Raw genomic sequence first — 18,233 nt, 5'->3', positions numbered from 1 at the left:
AGACAGATGGGAGACTTCATACAAGGCAGCCTGGAGAAGCAAACTGGCCCGCAGTAACCCTTCCACAGAAACTTGGGGTTTTCCTTCCTTTCTGGGGCTCTGGTCTGTACTTCATTTGCATTCCTTTTCCTCCTGCCTGCTTTCCCCAGAGCCCTCGGGGTGCCGGGGAAAGCCCAGCCACGCAGCCGCGAGCTGCAGACAGAATGAGGACCCCCTGCCCCCGCCGTGAGCCACCCTTGCTGGTCCCTTGCTGGGCACTCAATGTCGCAGTGTGCTGCAGGAGCCCAGCGAGAACCCCTTCTCAGCCCTGAGCCCGCACCCTCACCCGAATGGGGAAGGGTCCCTTTACAAGACCCCCGCAATGCCTGCAAAAGTGAGCAGAATCGAAGCAACGGCTCTGTTCCCAGAAGGAGCTGGGGATGAGGAGCAGACTCATTTCCCCTGATGATTGCCCCAGGTCTGCCCAGTCACACCTAATGTGACAAGGGCTTGGCCTCTTCCACTGGGAGTCTGCCCCACAGCCCGATTTTCTCACCAGCCAAGGGGCTCCCAAAAATACATAGTTCATATTCATGAACAGTCCACTCCAGCACACAGCCTCTCCCCAGGCCTCCCTGGACTTCTCTGCACCACTTCTGCAGCTGGGTATCAGAGAGGTACAACTCTGCCAGCAGCAGGACCCCCACTCTGCAAGCATGGCCCAAAAAAACCCCACATAATATTTTTTTTTTCTCTTCAGAGCAGAGGCCTCAGGCACTTCCAGAAGAGAAGTGAGGGAGCAGGAAGGGAGGCTGGGACGATTAAATTCAGGGGGGAGTACAAGCTGCAAATGCACAACATGAACTGGACTCTCTCACAGAGCCACTTTCAAACCATGAGGCAGCAAACCACCCTCCCTCTCTTTACTTACTTGGGCAAATTTTGGAAGGGGACAAGTCCAAAATGGTATGACGTGAGCTTTCCTTACATCTGCCTGGCACTTACTCATTTACCACTGCATTGTCAGCACTTGTGGCCACTTGGGCCAAAAGAGAAAACATCAAGAAAATGCCTAGGGAAAAAGCTGAGTGGACAAGTGTCCCAAAAGATACCAGGCGGTTGGCAGCACCTGTGCCAAGAGGCTGCCGTGCATGAAAAATAATTGTGATGTGTCAGCTTCTTTACTTGCTCTTGTAGACAACAAGGGAGAAAATGGAACCCTGATGAGCAACAGCAGGCCTAAATACAAGAGTAAATGATTTAGCAGGGACTAGATCTTGTTAAACCTGTCTTGAGCCTCCTGATTGGGGTTTTTCGGTCACCCCTCCCTAAAAAACCAAAAAATCGGGTCCAGAGTTAAACAGGTGCTCTGACAGGACTGCAGCAGAGGTGGATGAGAGGGGCACTGGACCTGGTACCCTCTGGACAGTAACACCATGTAGGTGAAACGTACTCCCTGGAGGGGCGGACTGATGCTGCACTGACACCCTAGCCGAGGCCAAGATGTCACCTATTTGTCCCTGAGGCTGGGGAGGTTCACGGAACACCCTTGCCCATCACTGCACTCTGAGCAGCTCACCCTTCCTCAGGCAGAGGCTGGGGCCTCCAGCCCCACTGAGATTTGGGAGGGGAGGTCTCCGTGCCCCTGGAAGGCACCTATAGCATGAGGGAGAGGTTTCAGGCCTTCCCTGGCACTGGAAGAGAGTTGGCTTCTAATCTGTCCTCTGCCCCCCAGGGTAGACACAAATTTCTAGTCTCTGTATCACCATCAGGCTGCAGGGACCATCCAGGGTCCTGGAGAGAGACACGTGGTGGGGTTTTTTTATTCCCAAGATTGTGTCAAAGGGCCTTTCCCTGAGGAGCTCTGAGGTTTGAGATACAAACGTGACCCAGACGTGATGACCCTCCACCCTTAGAGCTCACAAGGTGCTGCACTGATCCAGGACCACCAGGCACCTTCCCACCCCCAGCCACCCCAGTAAAGAGGCTCTTGTTACCCCACCGCTCACTTCTGGGTCCCTCCAGCAATCTGCCAGGAGAGCAGTTTGGAGCAACATCCTCCCCACCATCCCGCTCCAGGTAAGGTGAGCCAGGCTGGCTTCAGCAGCTAGCACTACTGAGCTGCATACAATGGCTGATTTTGCCTGAAGCAAGTGAGAACACAGACAAGCTGATCTCTCAGCAGAGCTGCCTCTGGAATATCTCTTTTCCAACAAGTTAATACTTATACAGAAAGTTACAGGCATTAATAAGCAGATCTTTATTATTTAGGAAGAAAACCCATCAGCTTTCAGTCTAACTACAAACAAGCCACCAAATACCACACAGGTACCCCACAACACAGCCAGCGATTACTACTTTCTCCCCAGCGATTAACTGACTGTCTCAGATTTAGCCCACGGTCAGAACAAAATGAGCAGGACTCTCTCCAAGCCCATGCAATGGTCAGGAATAAAGCAAAACCTGTCTGGCAGGCAAGCCAAGATGAGGATTGCCAACCAAGCCAGACTGAGCAGGGGAGAAATGATTCCTCCTCAACCTCAAATCCATCCATTAGTGCAACCCTGAACAAGGGAGCAAAGCTCTCGCTCAGCATCTAAGTTACGTTTACCCACAGAGCATTTGGCTGGTCTGTCTGGACCGTGGTTTCCAACTTGTGTTTCCTAAGTGTCGGCTCCTCCTTTCCTCCCAGGAATCATAGAATCATAGAATCATAGAATGTTTTGGGTTGGAGGGGACCACTAGAGGTCATCGAGTCCAACCCCCCTGCAGTCAGCAGGGACACCGCCAACTAGATCAGGTTGCTCAGAGCCCCATCCAACCTGGCCTTGAATGTTTCCAGGGATGGGGCCTCCACTACCTCTCCTCCCTGACCCCATTCCTACACAACCGGACCACTTCCCTATACTCTTCCCAGGATGCCTGTCCCTGCTTCCACTGCCTGTGCAGTTCCCTCTTCCTCCTTAGCTTGACCAGCATCTCCTGTCTCAACCACGCTGGTCTCTTCCCTTCTTTGCTTGATTTCTTACACCTAGGGATCGATAGCTCCTGCGCTCTGTGGACCACTTCCTTAAAGATCTGCCAGCTCTGTTCTGCCCAACTTTTGTTTCCTAAGTGTCGGCTCCTCCTTTCCTCCCAGGAAGTCACATTTCTGATGGATTTGTTGCTTGAGGTGTTTTTAAGGAAGTGAAAACAAATGGCAAAAGCCCTGAAGCACAAGACTGGACTTCTTACCCCAGAGCTGCAAGAGCGGCAGGGATGCTGGGCCACAGAAAACATGAGGATACTAGATTTAGGGATCCTTGTATCAGAAGAATCAACTGAACCATCCAGCCCAAAGTAAAATGAAGATGTTTTCACCTGATTTTTCACCCAGCATAAGACAGCCAGTCCCTCCTGCAGTTATCAAGCAATGAAGGTGGCAGGCGAGGGAAGCACATAGTATTGTGGATGGCACTGGATACAGAGAGCCCTTGAATGATCACCATGCGCTTTTTCTGCATAAGCCATAAAGCACATACTCCTTCAGCCTAGTGGTTTCTTCTTTCATGGAGGAAAAAACCCAAATCCAGCCCTTTTAGACCTCTGACTCCACCCAGCATTACCTTGTGCACGTTTTCTAGCACGGACACAAGCTGGCCGTGGGTGCACCCACTCAACTGGCTCTGTGGTGGGATTTCTGGTGTCGTTTCAGAGGTGCCAGGTGGGTTTGGAGGATTTTCCAAGGCCACGGCAGCATATCAGAAGAGACAGGAGCAAGTCTGGGAGAGTCACAGAAGTACTCGCCATTTGTTCACTCTCCGAGGCTGCTGCATTACCCGTGACAAATGCCTCTGTGATCTCTTAAAACGAGTTAGTGACTATTCAGCATTCCCAAAACAAGGCAACTCCTCAAGAAAGGATTTAAGAGACTAATCAGATGAAAAACCTATGTGTCTACTAGGTGAGTTTGTGTCTCTGAGAAACAAATCAGGCTCTTTATAAAGGAATGATGATTTGAAATCTAGCCAAATCTTGTCAAAGCAAGACTGAAAAATATGACAGTCCTACCACTGACTCTCCACAAGCTGAAGTCCTAAATCCCCTTTCCCCCTGTGCCCTCCTTTGGTTGCCAGGTAAGAGGCTGAAAAAAAAAAAAAAAACCCTGTCCAATTTTCTGTAACAAAGAAGCTGCCTGCAGAGCATGGTTCACGGAAACAGCTGAGCAGATCTAATTGCTCACTGCTGGAGGGCAGAGTCCTGCCCATTTCCCCATCCTCCTCCCAGCCCAGGCACCAGTTTGACTCACTAGGAACCTCAGCGAAGGCAGCGAATAGTTTTCCCAGGGTTATGAGCTGACTCATTGAGGACTTGGATGATCCCCAGAGGTCCCTTCCCACCAATATTACACCACGAGCACTGCAGCAGGCACGCCAGGGAACCACAAGGAGCACAGGGCTGGAAACAGGGCAGGAAAGAGGCTTGTTCCCTATTGCTGGCAGAAAGCTGTGCTCTCCGAGGAGCTCAGCTGCCTCGTTGAACTGCCCTGCCCATAGCTCCTGCTCTTACAGTGCTGACTGACACGGGGGGATGACTTCCATGTGCCCCTGACCCAAAAGGGACCGATGGCAAAAGCTGCGGAAGCAGACGGTGGTGAGTACAATGGCCCTTGCAGTGGCATGGATTGCAAGAAGCACATCCTGGCAGAAAGGGCTGCTTAGCTGGTGGAGCTGCCTCCTTCCTAGGAGCATTTTGCCAATATAATGGTTTTGCTAGCCCGTTAATGCAACTCCTTCAAAGATGGCACAAGAAAAAACAAAGTGAGGTGGGCAGACAAATGAACAGAAGAAAGGGAACAATTGCCTCTTTTTAACCTTTGCTAGACCTTTGGCATGGTTTGTAACAGAGGGGGGCCAATTTTCAGACAGAACTGCAGCATTTCAGTTGATACATCTCCTTTTTGCATGAAAGTCATGCAAGACCAAGAAGTCCATCTTGCAGCTTGGCGTAGTCTACGGCCTCATGCAAACATCACTTACCGTGCCATAATCCGAGGTGAAGAGCACATTTCCATCGGCACATGAGCCAACAGTGCATGGCTGCAGCTGGTCCTGCTCCCGCAGCCACACCCTGGCACCCTGCAAAAACCAGAAGACCCCCCATTAGAAAGAACTGGAGCTTGCGAGATCTGCACACAGGGTGCAAACACCCAAGTAAAGCTGGGGGAAGCTGTGGTATTCAGAGGCTACTTCCAAGGTATGGCTGCTTAAATTTTATAAGCAAGTCCTATTTACATTTTCAGAGAAAATGGTTTTGATTTTTTTTTTTCCACGTAACATGAGAGGAAGAAAAAGCAGTTTTAATCAGCTTCAAGCGGAAACCAACATAAGGAAACATCAATTTTTACAGAAAGAGTCATGGAAAGATACAAACACACAGAACAGTGGGTTCGACTGTCTAAATATTTTCAAACTTAGAATAGCTGGTCATTAAAAGTCATGCTATAATAATAATAGAGAATGTAAATAAAGCATGTTTACAATTTCATACACCCACACATCATTGTAAGTCAAAATGCTTCCAGAAATCATCAGCAACAGCTAAGGAGACTTCACAGAGCTTTGTTTGCCTCTCTTGCAAGAGTCTCCTCGGGTAAATGACATGACTTGGGTGTTTCTCTGATGTATATATAAGCTGATGTATATATGATGGCCCTGATGTATACCCAGTTTCACACATATGAAGAGATCTTAGTTGCTCACTGTCTCTCAAGACAACCCTGAGCACAAAGGCAGCCTTGTGGTAACACATATGCAGGGATCTGCAGGGCGAACAGATCTCATAGCTCGCCTACCAAAAAAGTGCAGGGGAATCAGTTTGCTGGACTGGCCTCTTCTGCCCTGCCCGGCTGTGGGACCTGGTACACGGGAAAGAGCAGGAGCATGAAGGCAAATGAGAGGGAGCACAGCCTGCAATTACGCAGAATTAGGATAACGACACACTGCGTTTCAGTTACAGCAAACCAATCTGTTCCATGACTTTCCATAGAAATCACATAAACTCTGCTTAGACAAGTATTGAGAAAAAGCCGAAGTGCTGAGCTGTTGAGTAACATTAAGGCCATCCTGCTTTTCATCGATTCACAGACCTACTTTCTTCCTAATTTGTTTTCTGCCCCTAAGTTATTGATTATAAAAGCCCTTCCTATCCTCTTAAACCCGTCAGCACCATTAGCTCTTTGCTTATAGGCTTATGATGTTTGAAGAGATGCAATAGTATTTCTATATTACATTAGCCAAAATGTGGAATGCTAATTCTATTTTTAATGATTTATTTTAGTTTAGGTGGGGTTTTTTTAAAACTCCTTTAGTCCCTTTAAACACTTTAGTACCCTGGATTTTCCTGACTGTAGAAGGTATGTCTATTGGCCAACCTCCAGTCCTCCCGATAAAGGAACTGGGTTTAATGAAATTTTTAAAAGCTTACATAACGCTACTTTTGCTGCTGTATTCTGCTCTAGAGTTTCCACAGCAGGCAGATGAATTTCCTCTTACCACATGAATGAAAAGCACCGGTGCATCTGGTCAGTTCCTAAACCCAAGGATGATGCGCAAAGATCACCCTCGTGGCCAGTGAGCAATGGCAATAGAAAGAAATGTTTTCTTATGTTGCAGATTCAAGTTTCAAGATCCCAGAGAGCTGGAAAGCAATGCACTGAATACAGATTTTAAGGAACTATACTGGAGCACTTCATGACATCCTCTTAACGTTTTCTTAAACTCTTGAACTAGATGATCTCCAGAGGTCCCTTCCAACCCCCGCCATTCTGTGATTCTTGATGCTTGGGACAAAGTGTCCTGAGGCATTTAGGCAAGACATTGCTGTTGAGAAATCATCCATTTCCCAAATCACGTTTTGACAATTCCGCACACACATAGGAACAGCAACATGTGCTAGCAAAAGATCTTCATGCTTTTTTCACCAAAGGCTCCTACTACCCTCATGGTATCAAGAGCAAAGAGTCACAAACCAGCAAAGTTGTGTCTGGAGTTCCCAACAGTGGGATGAAAGAAAACCATTTCTAATACACTTACTGTTAACACTCATTCCCAACCGTGCATTTCAATGCCTTCAGACACCGGTGAACCAAGAGCACACAGATAAGAGCCTGCTGGCAAGCTCAGTTTAACCAGGAGCCAGGCCTGCACCCTCCCACACAGACTGCACCCCGATGCCACAGCATGCACGCATGCACACACACACACCCCAGCATTAGGAGCGTGCCATGCTCACAGAACCCTACGTGGGTCCCTGCAGACCAGGAGGTCCAGGTTACACATGCCTTCCACTCCCTGAGCTCAGAAATTAGGTTGGAGATAGAGGCAGTTGATAACCTGACGCAAGAGACACTCCACGGGCATGATTGCTGTTATTTATTAGGTACCGTTCAGAGAGAAAAAGAGGGGAGATGGACAATGAGATCCCTCTGGTATCTTCAACACCCACCTAGCATTATCAGGAAGTCCAGACTGACCCAGACCCCTTTCCCAGCAGAATTCCGTGTGCAAAAGTATTAACAAATACTCCCAAAAGGAGACCTAGTTCTTTTGTACAGTATTGCACCATTTCCTACAGACTTACGGCAGATCCTTCCATGTGCTCCCAAGAAGTAGAATATAGCATGACAAAACTCACAGGCCCTGTGGCATCTCAGCTGCCCAGAACTACTTACTTCAGTTTACTTTGACGTTGTTGCTGTTTGTACAACAGTAATTGCCTCTGCCCCGTAGAATAACTGTACCCATTTATGTTGTTTCCAAAAGGAACGTCGTGCTAAGACAGCCAGAATGGGAACCACAGAGCAAATAATTATTGTAACTTCTGCTCAGCATAGCCCCCGTTTCCTGAAAGGCTGAGTTTGTTTTAGTGCATCTCCTTCCATCAGCCCTTTTTTTCTAAACATGAAATTCCCCAAGGAGACTTGACTAAATACAGAAACAGATGGCGACACCAAAGAGACTGCCCTCACATCACTCCCCTCTCCCCCAATACCACACATTTCATTGATGAGTTGAAAGGATTAAATTGAGCAGAAAACTTCCAAGAACTGACAGGCAGCAAGGCTGAACTTCCATGGGAGAAGCAAGGGCAGCAAAGCAGAGCAGTGACCTGCCAGCCTTGGTGGGTCCCAGCTCCTGCAGGCACCACAGGCGATGGGAATAACAATGGGAAAACCCCTGCTCTCCAAGCACAAGAGTAAAAACCCTTCAATTTTCAAACTGGGATACCGAAGGTCTCACTCACACCCAGAAACAAAGCAGTTTCACAAAATGAAGCTGAAGATAACACCTTAAAAGACAGATAAGGAACAGCAGAGTGTTGATTTTGTGTAACCACTTTCCATCAAATAAAGCCGGCTGAACGCTGATAATACAATTAACCTGAGCCCCTTATGAGACTAGCTCATCCCCTCCCCCTGCCCCCCCCAATTCTTCTTTTAACTAGGAGTTTGTTAGGGGGGTTGTTTTGGTTTTAAGTGCAGCAACAAGAGCAGGTACTGCAAGAAAGAATAAAGCAGTAATGTACCGGAGTTCCTGCATCAAGGGTAGGTCCCTCAGATGTTAAACAAACTCTTAGAGACCAGCATCCTCATTCCTATGGCCTCAGTGATGATCTGTCCATGAAGTGGCCTGGCCGCAAAGCGCATAGCAAAGCACAATCCTGAAAACTGATCCCGTAACATGGGGTTATGATTTAGAAAATGAAGTTGCTTGCATACCGAGAGTACTGTTTCACCAGCACCGCCTCGCTCTCGCGCCATGCTACCTTCCACTGTGGACAGCAAACCCTAAGATGTAATTTTTCTCCGTTCACGTAACACCTGGCACTTTGGGGTCCTAGGCTTGGAGATCAGTAACATTTCCTGGTATCCACGATATCAGGAAATCAATTGAAGCCAAAGGTTTCTTTGGCCTTCTGTGCCTTTTTTAGAGTGAGTTATACCAGGAGTTCCCTCTTGCATTCACACGCATGTATCTGCACCTTGGCCGATGCAGCAGAAAACTGACTGCAGAAGGAAAGCACCCATGCATTAAGGCAGGGTGCGTAGCCATCAGTGGGTGCACCATTCTCATAAGCAATCAAGCTACTGAAGGCAAAGCAAGCTCCAGAGGACAAGACACACAACACTCTGCCTTCAGGTGCCTCTCCACAGCCTCCCAGCCCAGCATTCAGGGATTGTCGTGAGCAAGCCACTGCTCTGCAACTACCACACTTCAGAAACAAGTCATTGTATCCTGCTCTCCTCTCATTTGCGTAGTCTGGACTACCCTGGAATCTTCACATTTCTCCAGGACCTCCTCTTTCCTGGAAATGGCTTCTCCCCAGGTGGGAGCGAGGATGAACTGCTCCAGCTGTACAGGATTTGAGTAGACAGCAGCACTGCCTCTCTCTGACAGCAATCAACGCCCCGTTCCTCCTTGTGCACAAACCTGCGCAACTCCCAAGAGTAACATGCTAAGCAGGGGCTACAACCATGATGGACGATTCAATTTTCCAGGAGTTATTCAGAGAGCAAGAATGTCTTTGGTTGGAAGACACCTTCCAGCATATGAAATGCATGCACAATTGTCCACTCTGTTCCCATTATGGGAGGTTTTTGTGGTGTTTTCTTTGTGAGCAAACATAATTCTCAGCCTCCAGATCAGCCTGCAAACACAACACTACAGGAGGCTCTCACAGTGCCTTAGTTCAGGTAACTGTCGTTGATCACTGCTGCAGCCATTCTGCAAGGGGCAGGGATGTCTCAAAAACAGACCCCTCTGCACTGTGTAAGTCCAGGTCAAAAATCTCCACGGGTGTTATAAGTTTTTCAGCTATAAGTACTGCTTACATACATACCTTTGTCCTCCTGGCACACTGAGGCTGTTCAACGGGTATCGGGCATCCAAGCCTTGTGTTTTTCCTGGCGATGGAGCCATATGCTCCTAGGCTTGGAAGCAGCATTGTGCTAAGCCAGCTCTCTTCCCAGCCTCAGTGGGCTTTGTGGTTGTAAACCACACAGCAGAGATTGGGCTAGAAAGGCCCTTGCAAACCAGACAAAGCCAGGATCAGGTTTCAATAAATGCACTTTTCAACAGATTGATCTAGATGATCATGAATAAGTGATAGGACAGATACAAAGAGACTTAGCTAATGGATATAAGATTGGTGGGGAGGGGGAGTCCCTGACACCCTAGACCCATATGGGAAGGAATGCAACCTTGCTGTTTTTCTGATGTCAGGCTGAAATGAAATCATACAGCCAGTCCCTGGGCTATACCTGATCAGCAAAACCTGGACCAGCTGCTGGGAGGGAGGGGGCAACCCAGGAGACCACAGGTAGGAGAGAGCCAGAAGCAAGAACAGCTGAGCTGGCAGCAGCCAGCACAGAGCAGCTGGGAAGAGGGACAATACCTGCAACAGCAGCAGGGATAACAGAAACAAACATCGACTCCTTGTACAGCAGAAGGATGACATGCTGCAGAGCAAAAAGGGCCTGGATTTCACCGGAGCACAGAGCTGCAGCCGTGGGTCCTGCTGCTCCCGAGCTGCAGCCCAGGCTGAGCCCATGACTCAGACTAATTCTGCCAATTAGCAGCCCCATTCCTCACTAATTAAAGAGCAAAGCCCTCAGTCTGCCAGCAGCTCTGCAGAATAGCAGTATCAGGAAAAGGTCTGTGCATTTTAAATCATCTAATCTAAGAGTAGTTTGTCACTTCTGGTCACTGATGTATGTGCACTGCTTTCCACCCCTCTTTTGCCTCCCCCTCCCATCTGTTCTGTTCCTCTCTCCTCCCCCAGTTTGGCTGCTGCACAGCTTCTCTTCTCCCCACTCCCTGCACATTTCCCAACTTCAGATATCCCCCAGGAAATGCCTGGTCCTTGAAGGTAATTCTTGCTCCTCTCAAGGGAGCAACCACCCACCACAGCAACCACACCAGCTCCTCACCATCAGCCTGGAGGGAGTGAACCCCCAGCTGTTCGCCCATGCTTCAGCCATGAGCACAGGGTGTACAGGGAGGAAGAGGAGGAGGAGGCGGAAGGTGTGCGTCCTTCCAGGCTTCCCTGCAAGTTCTGTCCAGGCTCAGTTTGAGATGAGCTGCCCCCTGCAATTCCACCATGGCCAACAGAGTCACTGCCCTCCTCAGGTGAAGCAATAGTCCCACGGAGTCTGCAACCACTAGGGAATTTCTCACCAGCCCCAAAAAAACATACTGAAGTTCAGTCCGCAAAAGTCAGTGCCCAGCACCACTTCCATGCCTTCTCTACGAGCTCTTCCCCACCTAAAACTTCAGTTAAAACAAGTCATTCCATAGGATACATTACTCGCAGAGCCTGGATACCTACAGATGCGTATTCCCTGCCTCTGAACATCCCCGACACATCTCAGCAATGTTAACTTTCCCGCATCTTCTCCGTAGAAGCCCTGAGGAGAAGGAGACACCATTGCACACGCAAAAGCCCAGCCTGGCCCAGCCCCAACAAAGCTTTTGCTGATCAGCTAGCTGCTGCAAATTGAGAAGTGAAGAGTTGTCCTTGCCCTTCCCTCAACACGGGCATTGCTTTGGGTCTCCTCTCCCTCTTGCCACCAAATACATAGCGAGGCAGCTTCCTTGCAGCTCCCTCCCTCTCTCAAATTTGGCCAACAGCTTCAAGGCCAAAGCCGGGCTGATGGACAGCTGAGTGGCATTCAAGGTCCGCAGAGGAGAGTTCAGGGCCTCAGGAAGCCATGAGGATACTCCAGTCTATCACAGAGAAGCCAGCTCCAGCATCCTGCCTCCGAGCAGCCACTATGCAATGCATTTTGTAAAAACCTCAGATGAGAGCCCTTTAAACAGTATTTCTTCTTCAATGTTTATTATGCATAATTTGGGAGTATTTACAGTACCTTTTTGCATTTTGCCACATCCTTGACATTCCCTGCCATGTGGAGTTCTACCATCTACTCACACATTATATGGACAAGTACGCCTTAAAATCGATCAGTCTCATCCCTATGAAGCAGAAAATCCCTTTTTCTTGCAGTCAGAGGTGGAGGAACAACGGCATCCAATCCACCTTCTCTGTCTCATCCATTATTTTCTGCTCTTTTGCCATGTCTCCCCCTATTTGTCATTTTACTAATAAAGTATTCTCATATTTTTCAAACTTGTTACGTGAGACATTTTCCTAGTGTTTGATCGCCCTCAGTGTCTTTCCCTCAAACATTCCATAGCAAGTGGAATGCCTCTGAGCTGGGATGTGCTGTCAGCCAGCCTGAAGTAAGAGTGAAAGCAGGGAAAAATGGGGGAAACAGCCCGCGTAAGTAAAACAGTGGGAGACAGTAAAGACAGTAGAGTCCATGTTTCACTATTTTTTCTTCTCAAATCACTGGGGACAAAGTCACGTGCTAGTAGCAGCATCCAACTACTAGATGGGGATGATAGCATTGTGAATAACGATGGAGACGTGCATAAGTTTTTAATAAACATCCCTGGAAAGTCCCCTTCTGGCACCACACTGAGATGCTGAAGTGCGTTCCCATACATTAGTAAATGGAAAGGACCTAAAACCTTTTAAAAATCAAGTCCAAGAGTTCCCAGAGATACGTCCAATAAAGTTTCTCTCCAGCTGATACTCATTTTTGATAAGCCTGGTAAGGCTGAGGGAATTCCAAGAGGCTGGAAGGGTCAGAGCCTAAACGAGGGTGATAGCAGAATTAGCCCAAGTACCCATAGGTTGCCTAGTCTGACAACCCCAAGGAAAATACAGAGGTTTTGCCCTCAGGTTTTCTAACTTAAAGGTATTGTAGCTTTAATTACTGTCCAGTGCTAGCCAACATGTGGAAAGAAGTCTAGTCAAACAGAGCTCTCTGTTCTTTGATTAGCAACCAAGTATAGGAGATTAACAGGACAGTAATAGACTCTCATGGCATTGCTCACGTAGAATGCAGTATTCTGATAAAGGTCAGCCCTTGAGGAGCAAACAGCAGCAAAGGGATCTCAAAACAGTTATTATGAATGGGGAAAATCATGACTAATTGAGGGAGTTCCTAACAAACCTCCGCAGAGACAGGGTGAGTACTATTTTGTATTCTCATCGAGGACCTAAAATCAAAAGCAGTGCTGACAGTACTTGCAGATGCCAACATCTGGTAGATCAGTAAGTAGCCACAAGGACGAGACCATCAGAGCAGTGTGGATTCCACAGTCCGCTTGTTTGAACAAAATGGGATTAAAATACAGCCAAACCAAAAGGTCAGCTTCAGGGGAGGAGGAACGCAAGGAGCACTTCAAACGGAGGAATGTCTTCTGGAAAGTCAGAGATCCAAAGAGGGCTGCAAATTGCCAAACAGAAACTCCCAGAGCATTTGGCTGCAATGAGAGCTGATGCATGTCCGGGATGTATAAACAGGAGCAAGGACATTTACTGCTCACTTATGCTTTGAGGTGTGAGAAAGAAGCCCTCCAGAGAAAATCTAAAAAAACTCCATCATTTTTGTTATTCACAAAGCTCCCTTGTAATGCAAATGTACTTGTGAAGAGGTTAATGTCATTATGTAGATTTGCCAGAGCTAGGGCTGCCCTATCTAGCCCAGACGCTTGAGAGCAGGGGGATCACAGCAGCACACCGCCCAGCATGGGCTGCAAACCCCACCTCGGTCCCTGCATGCTCATCTAACCAAACCCTGCTGAGAGGACACTGCTGCCAGCAGCACAGAGACCACTGCTCTGCTACCTGCTGCCCCACCTTTGTTGGCAAGCCAGTGCTGGAGAACAATTTCTTGCAGACAGAGAAGTTATTTGGGACGAAACAACTCTGATGAAGCAGAAGAAAAGTAGGACCCAAAAATGGATGGAGCTGCCAGACACTTCAGAAATGAAGCAGGGTTTATTTTAAAGCAAGGTTGTGTAACCACTTGAAGAAACTGCAAAAAGCAGGGGATCCTCCAGAAATAAGAAGCCTTTCCAGAAAGTGTGATTCAGCCAAATCTTCATCATTGGCTGAAGACGCAGGTAGCAGGAAGAAACAGGACTAATACACAGCCCTGGTCCTAACCCGAATTTCCACCTTCTCATCAAATACACTGATCACCGTACCTATGAGAGGCCCCAGCACCGGTTCAGTCATTAGGGTAATTATTGCATTTATAATGACAGGACCCATGACACCACAGAAGCTGTGCCAACCGGCGCATTGCAGTCAGGCCCTCCGTAGGTGTTTTTCCTGGGACTGGCTCTCCAACACTGCTGAACTGCGTGAGATCTCAGATGGAAATGAGGAGACAGAACTGCAGAGCTCAGAGCAACTGGAGGATAACCAGGAAACCCAGACTCACAGAAGTTTCAGTCTTAATGATCACATTTAAATAGCTCGCACATTCTCCTTAAAGCAAAACGGGAAATAAGAAATTGTGAAACGTTTGTGATTATTATGTTAAAAAAAAAAAAAATGAGGCAAGAAGTGAAGCCGGAGCAGTACGAGGTGATTTTGGAGGCAGCGATGGGGCAACCGCAGGCACGCCTGCCCCAGCCCACCCTCGCCCCGCTGATAGGATCTGACAAGGCTGCAGCTCACGCAGCCTGGCTCCCGACAAATGCCCTACGGGGGGAGCAAGCAGGACTCCCTCTCTTCCGCCACACGCTTCTTCATGTCACCTTCGGCACAAGAGCTTTCTTTCCCGCAACTGCAGCTCCAGAACAGGGCAGCCGGGCTCTTTCGCCCTACATCTGCCCCTTTATCACAGAATCACAGAATGGCAGGGGTTGGAAGGGACCTCTGGAGATCCTCTAGTCTACCCCCTCTGCTAAAGCAGGGTCACCTGGAGCAGGTTGCACAGCACATCATCCACGTGGGTTTTGAGTACCTCCAAAGAAGGATACTTCACAACCCCCCTGGGCAGCCTGTTCCAGTGCTCCGTCACCCTCAAAGTAAAGAAGTTCTTCCTCATATTCAGCTGAAAACTCTTATGTTTAACTTTGTGCCCATTGCCCCTTGTCCTGTCGCTGGGCACCACTGAGAAGAGTCTGGCTCCGTCCTCATGACATCCACCCTTAAGATACTTGTACATGTTGATGAGATCCCCTCACAGTCTTCTCCAGGCTAAACAAACCCAGCTCCCTCAGCCTCTCCTCCAGTCCCCTCATCATCTTTGTAGCCCTTACCGCTCTGAACGCTTTTGGGGGAGATGCAGACAGGATGGAGGATTCTGCACGTAGGAACATCCATGCTATGCCAGCCCCATGGACACCTTCAAGGATGGTGGTACTTCTCTTTAGCTGAACTACACAGGCTACTCAAACAGAGGGGGGGTTGCTCTGGTTGGTATTGACACAGAGAGCATTAGATACACGGTATGGATGTAACAGTCAGCATTTCTCTGCCTCTCCCCAGGCTCTCTAGATCCTCTTTTTTAGGAGGTCACAATATTCTTGGTAAACTAAGAGGAGGTCATCAGGGAAAGTCAGCAAAGCACATGGTCCTCAGGGGAGGAGAGAGGCTTGGTGGGAATACTCCTTCAGGGAGCAGCCCCACTGCTGAAGATAACCACACTCAATCTACTGTTTCTTTCCAAGATGGCATTTTCCTAAGCAAAGGGTTGTTAACAGACAGGCACTCAGCCCACTGTTATCTGGAAAGACAGCGCATCACTCATGGTCAGCGTCATCCAAGTGAGCTGAACTATTTCCCTCATCCCAGACAGGAGTCTCTGGAAGGATTCTCCAGGAATCATCCAGCCACGCTCCCCTGTCACAGAAACTCCACCTTCTCCAAACTGCAGGGAGCGTGGGGAGGTCAAACTAAGCTGTTGAGAAATCCAACCGAGGATGCCGTGTACAACCCCTCCCCACCCAGCACAAGCTGGGCTCCCTGGGGACCCTGATCTCTGAATGATGCAGCCAGGCAGCTTCAACCGAGAGCTCAAAGCTGGTGAGCATCGCGTGTGCAATCAAAACTCAGACCAGGCTCCACACTGCAAAGGTGCATTTGCAGACAAGTCCCTTCAGCTCATCTCCTTACCCATGTACTCAGTCTGCGAATGCTTACACACATGAGTTTACACTGGGACTATGGGGCTGTCAGGCACCTGGAGGACGGCACATACAGCTGAGTATCACGTGGCTGGCAAAGGGCCACACTCTGCAAACTCGCTGATGGCTTTGTGGAGTAGTCAGATGCTTCCCAGTTGCACCAAGCAGTCAGCGCACCCATGCAGCAGCCCGGGCAAAGCTGCCAGGGCAAAAGGGACCTGGCAGAGATGCTTGCTCCCCGCCTCAGTTTGGGGACAAGAAAGCAGCTCAGATGCTGCATGGTGGCAACTCAGGTAGCCCTTGTACTCCTCCATGGACTTGACCCTGAGACTCCCTGCTGGTCTGTCCCTGGGGGAAGCAGCTCCTCTCTTCCACCTCCATGGCAGATGTCCCAGGCCACAAAAAGAGACGGGCTGTAGCCAGAGGAGGATGGGGGACAGTAAACGAAGACTAGGCCAAGCTGTAGGGAGGACAGCTCAGGGCACCACAGCCGTGCAGGACACGAGCACAGGATCCCCCCTGCCTTTCTCTTCCTACGTCAGAAAGCTTAAGGACTTTGGGGGATTTATTTTACAGCACAGATGAAAAGCATTGCATTTCACCAGAAGAGCAGCGAGAAAAACTGTTTAATGCTGAAAATTTCTAGGCCAGTGGCACACGAGCAGGAGAATGGCATCTGTGGCTCCACTGGATGCTGCTGCTCAGTGCAGGCTGACCGTGGGGCCGTGCCGGCTGCTCACTCCAAATTCCTGCTCTTCGGGGGGAATTGGAGAGCGAGTCACATCCTCTGTGTCACCCCACATCCTGCCCACACGCCAGACACGCAGGGAAACTATCATCCGTCACCGTGCCAGAGCCCTGGCCTCCAGCGCCCCTCCTCCCTGTCTGGGCACAGGACTCGCTGCAGCGGCCAAGGAAGGAGACGGCGGAGCACACACACCATCACGGCTCCTCCGCTCATGCCCAGCTGGAGCAAAAGCGTCACCCGTCACAGCCCTGAGCCATGCTGCACACCAGACCGCAGATGGCAGAGGAACACATCTTTGTGCTATATGGCTTGCTCAGGATGAAGGCTTTCTGATCTGGGCCATTTGGGATGCCTCGGGGAAGAGCAGCAGCAGCACGCAACCCGCCACCGCACACCGTCCCTGGGGTCAGCAGTCAGAAGAGGGCACAGCACATGGGAACCCCTTTGGCAGTGTCAAGCAGACACAACGAACCAAAGCTGTTCCCCCTTGGCAGAGCCAGGGTGATAAGTAGGTTGAACGGATCACTAAGCCACTTACCACAGATAAACTTCAAAGAATCAGAACTCCTTTGGTCTCCAGCACACCGAGGAAGGAACCAGGGAAACTGGGAAGACCCACTGCATCCCCATCTAACCCCAGACACTGACCACATGGCTGAGTGTGGTATCTAAATGCTGCAAGCACAGCAAGGGAGCAAGACCAACAACACGCTGGGGTTTAAGCTATTCACTGTAAGGGATGACACGCATCCCCTGGGACAAGCTTGGCTTCTGCTGCAGCAGAAAGAGGTGGAGCAACTCCCTTCTGCTCAGGCATTGCCCTCCCACCAAGAACCCCCCATGGAGAAGAAGGAAGAGTGGCTGGGGTGCAGCAAATACCAAACATTCCCGCTCCAGGGAAGCCACGTCCCCCCCTCCCACCCCCACTGCCTTTCCTGCAAAGCAAAGCTTGATGCTTTCCCACACACGCTCACCCTGGCTCCCCAGCCTTGGCCACCTTGCTTCAACAAGGGTTTAAGCCTGTGATTTACAAGAGGTGTGAGACTCCTCGAGAGTCCTTGGCTTCAGGGCTGCTTCCCTGGAAATCCTTGTTTCTCCAGATGACAGCAGAATCACACACAGGCAAGCGGAGCCGAAGAAAGCGGGCAGCTCTCTTCTGGGTGCTACTTGCCAAGACACACACCTCTGGGCATCCCCTCTCCAGCCTCCCATTCCCATCAGGCGCTTCAGGCTCCTTGGTGGCTACTCCTGTTGCAAGAGGCCAGAAGGTTCCTCATGACAGAGGGGTGGGCATAAAAGCTCTGGTGAAACGGCCCTTTGGGAATCCCTGGCCTCCATCTGATTAGATACAGGCGGCCCAGGCTTCCAGGAGCAGCAGGTTAATCAGTTAATGGCTGAAAGGATCCTGGGCGATGTGCTGTGCACGCCGCGGGGCCGCTCGGCCCCCGGGGGCAGCCACTCCTTCCTCGCTGGGG

At 49.6% G+C, this 18,233-nt stretch overlaps 1 protein-coding gene across 1 annotated transcript in view; it reads right to left on the bottom strand.

Moving 5' to 3' along the window:
- Positions 1-9,963, bottom strand: part of LOC104128829 (unconventional myosin-X-like) — an 82,770-nt gene extending 72,807 nt beyond the window's left edge. Inside the window, exons 1-2 of the mRNA XM_035897095.1 lie at positions 9,859-9,963; positions 4,998-5,096 (exon numbers count right to left, since the gene is read on the bottom strand). Coding sequence (XP_035752988.1) covers positions 4,998-5,096; positions 9,859-9,963 — 204 coding nt within the window. The remainder of the gene's footprint in view (positions 1-4,997; positions 5,097-9,858) is intronic.
- Positions 9,964-18,233: the final 8,270 nt, after the last annotated feature.

The sequence above is a fragment of the Egretta garzetta genome, unplaced genomic scaffold, assembly GCF_000687185.1.
Source record: "Egretta garzetta isolate BGI_Z169 unplaced genomic scaffold, ASM68718v1 scaffold577, whole genome shotgun sequence".
NCBI lineage: Eukaryota > Metazoa > Chordata > Aves > Pelecaniformes > Ardeidae > Egretta > Egretta garzetta.
Note: the sequence above shows the minus strand (reverse complement) of the source record. Positions and strands in the feature narration are given on the sequence as shown.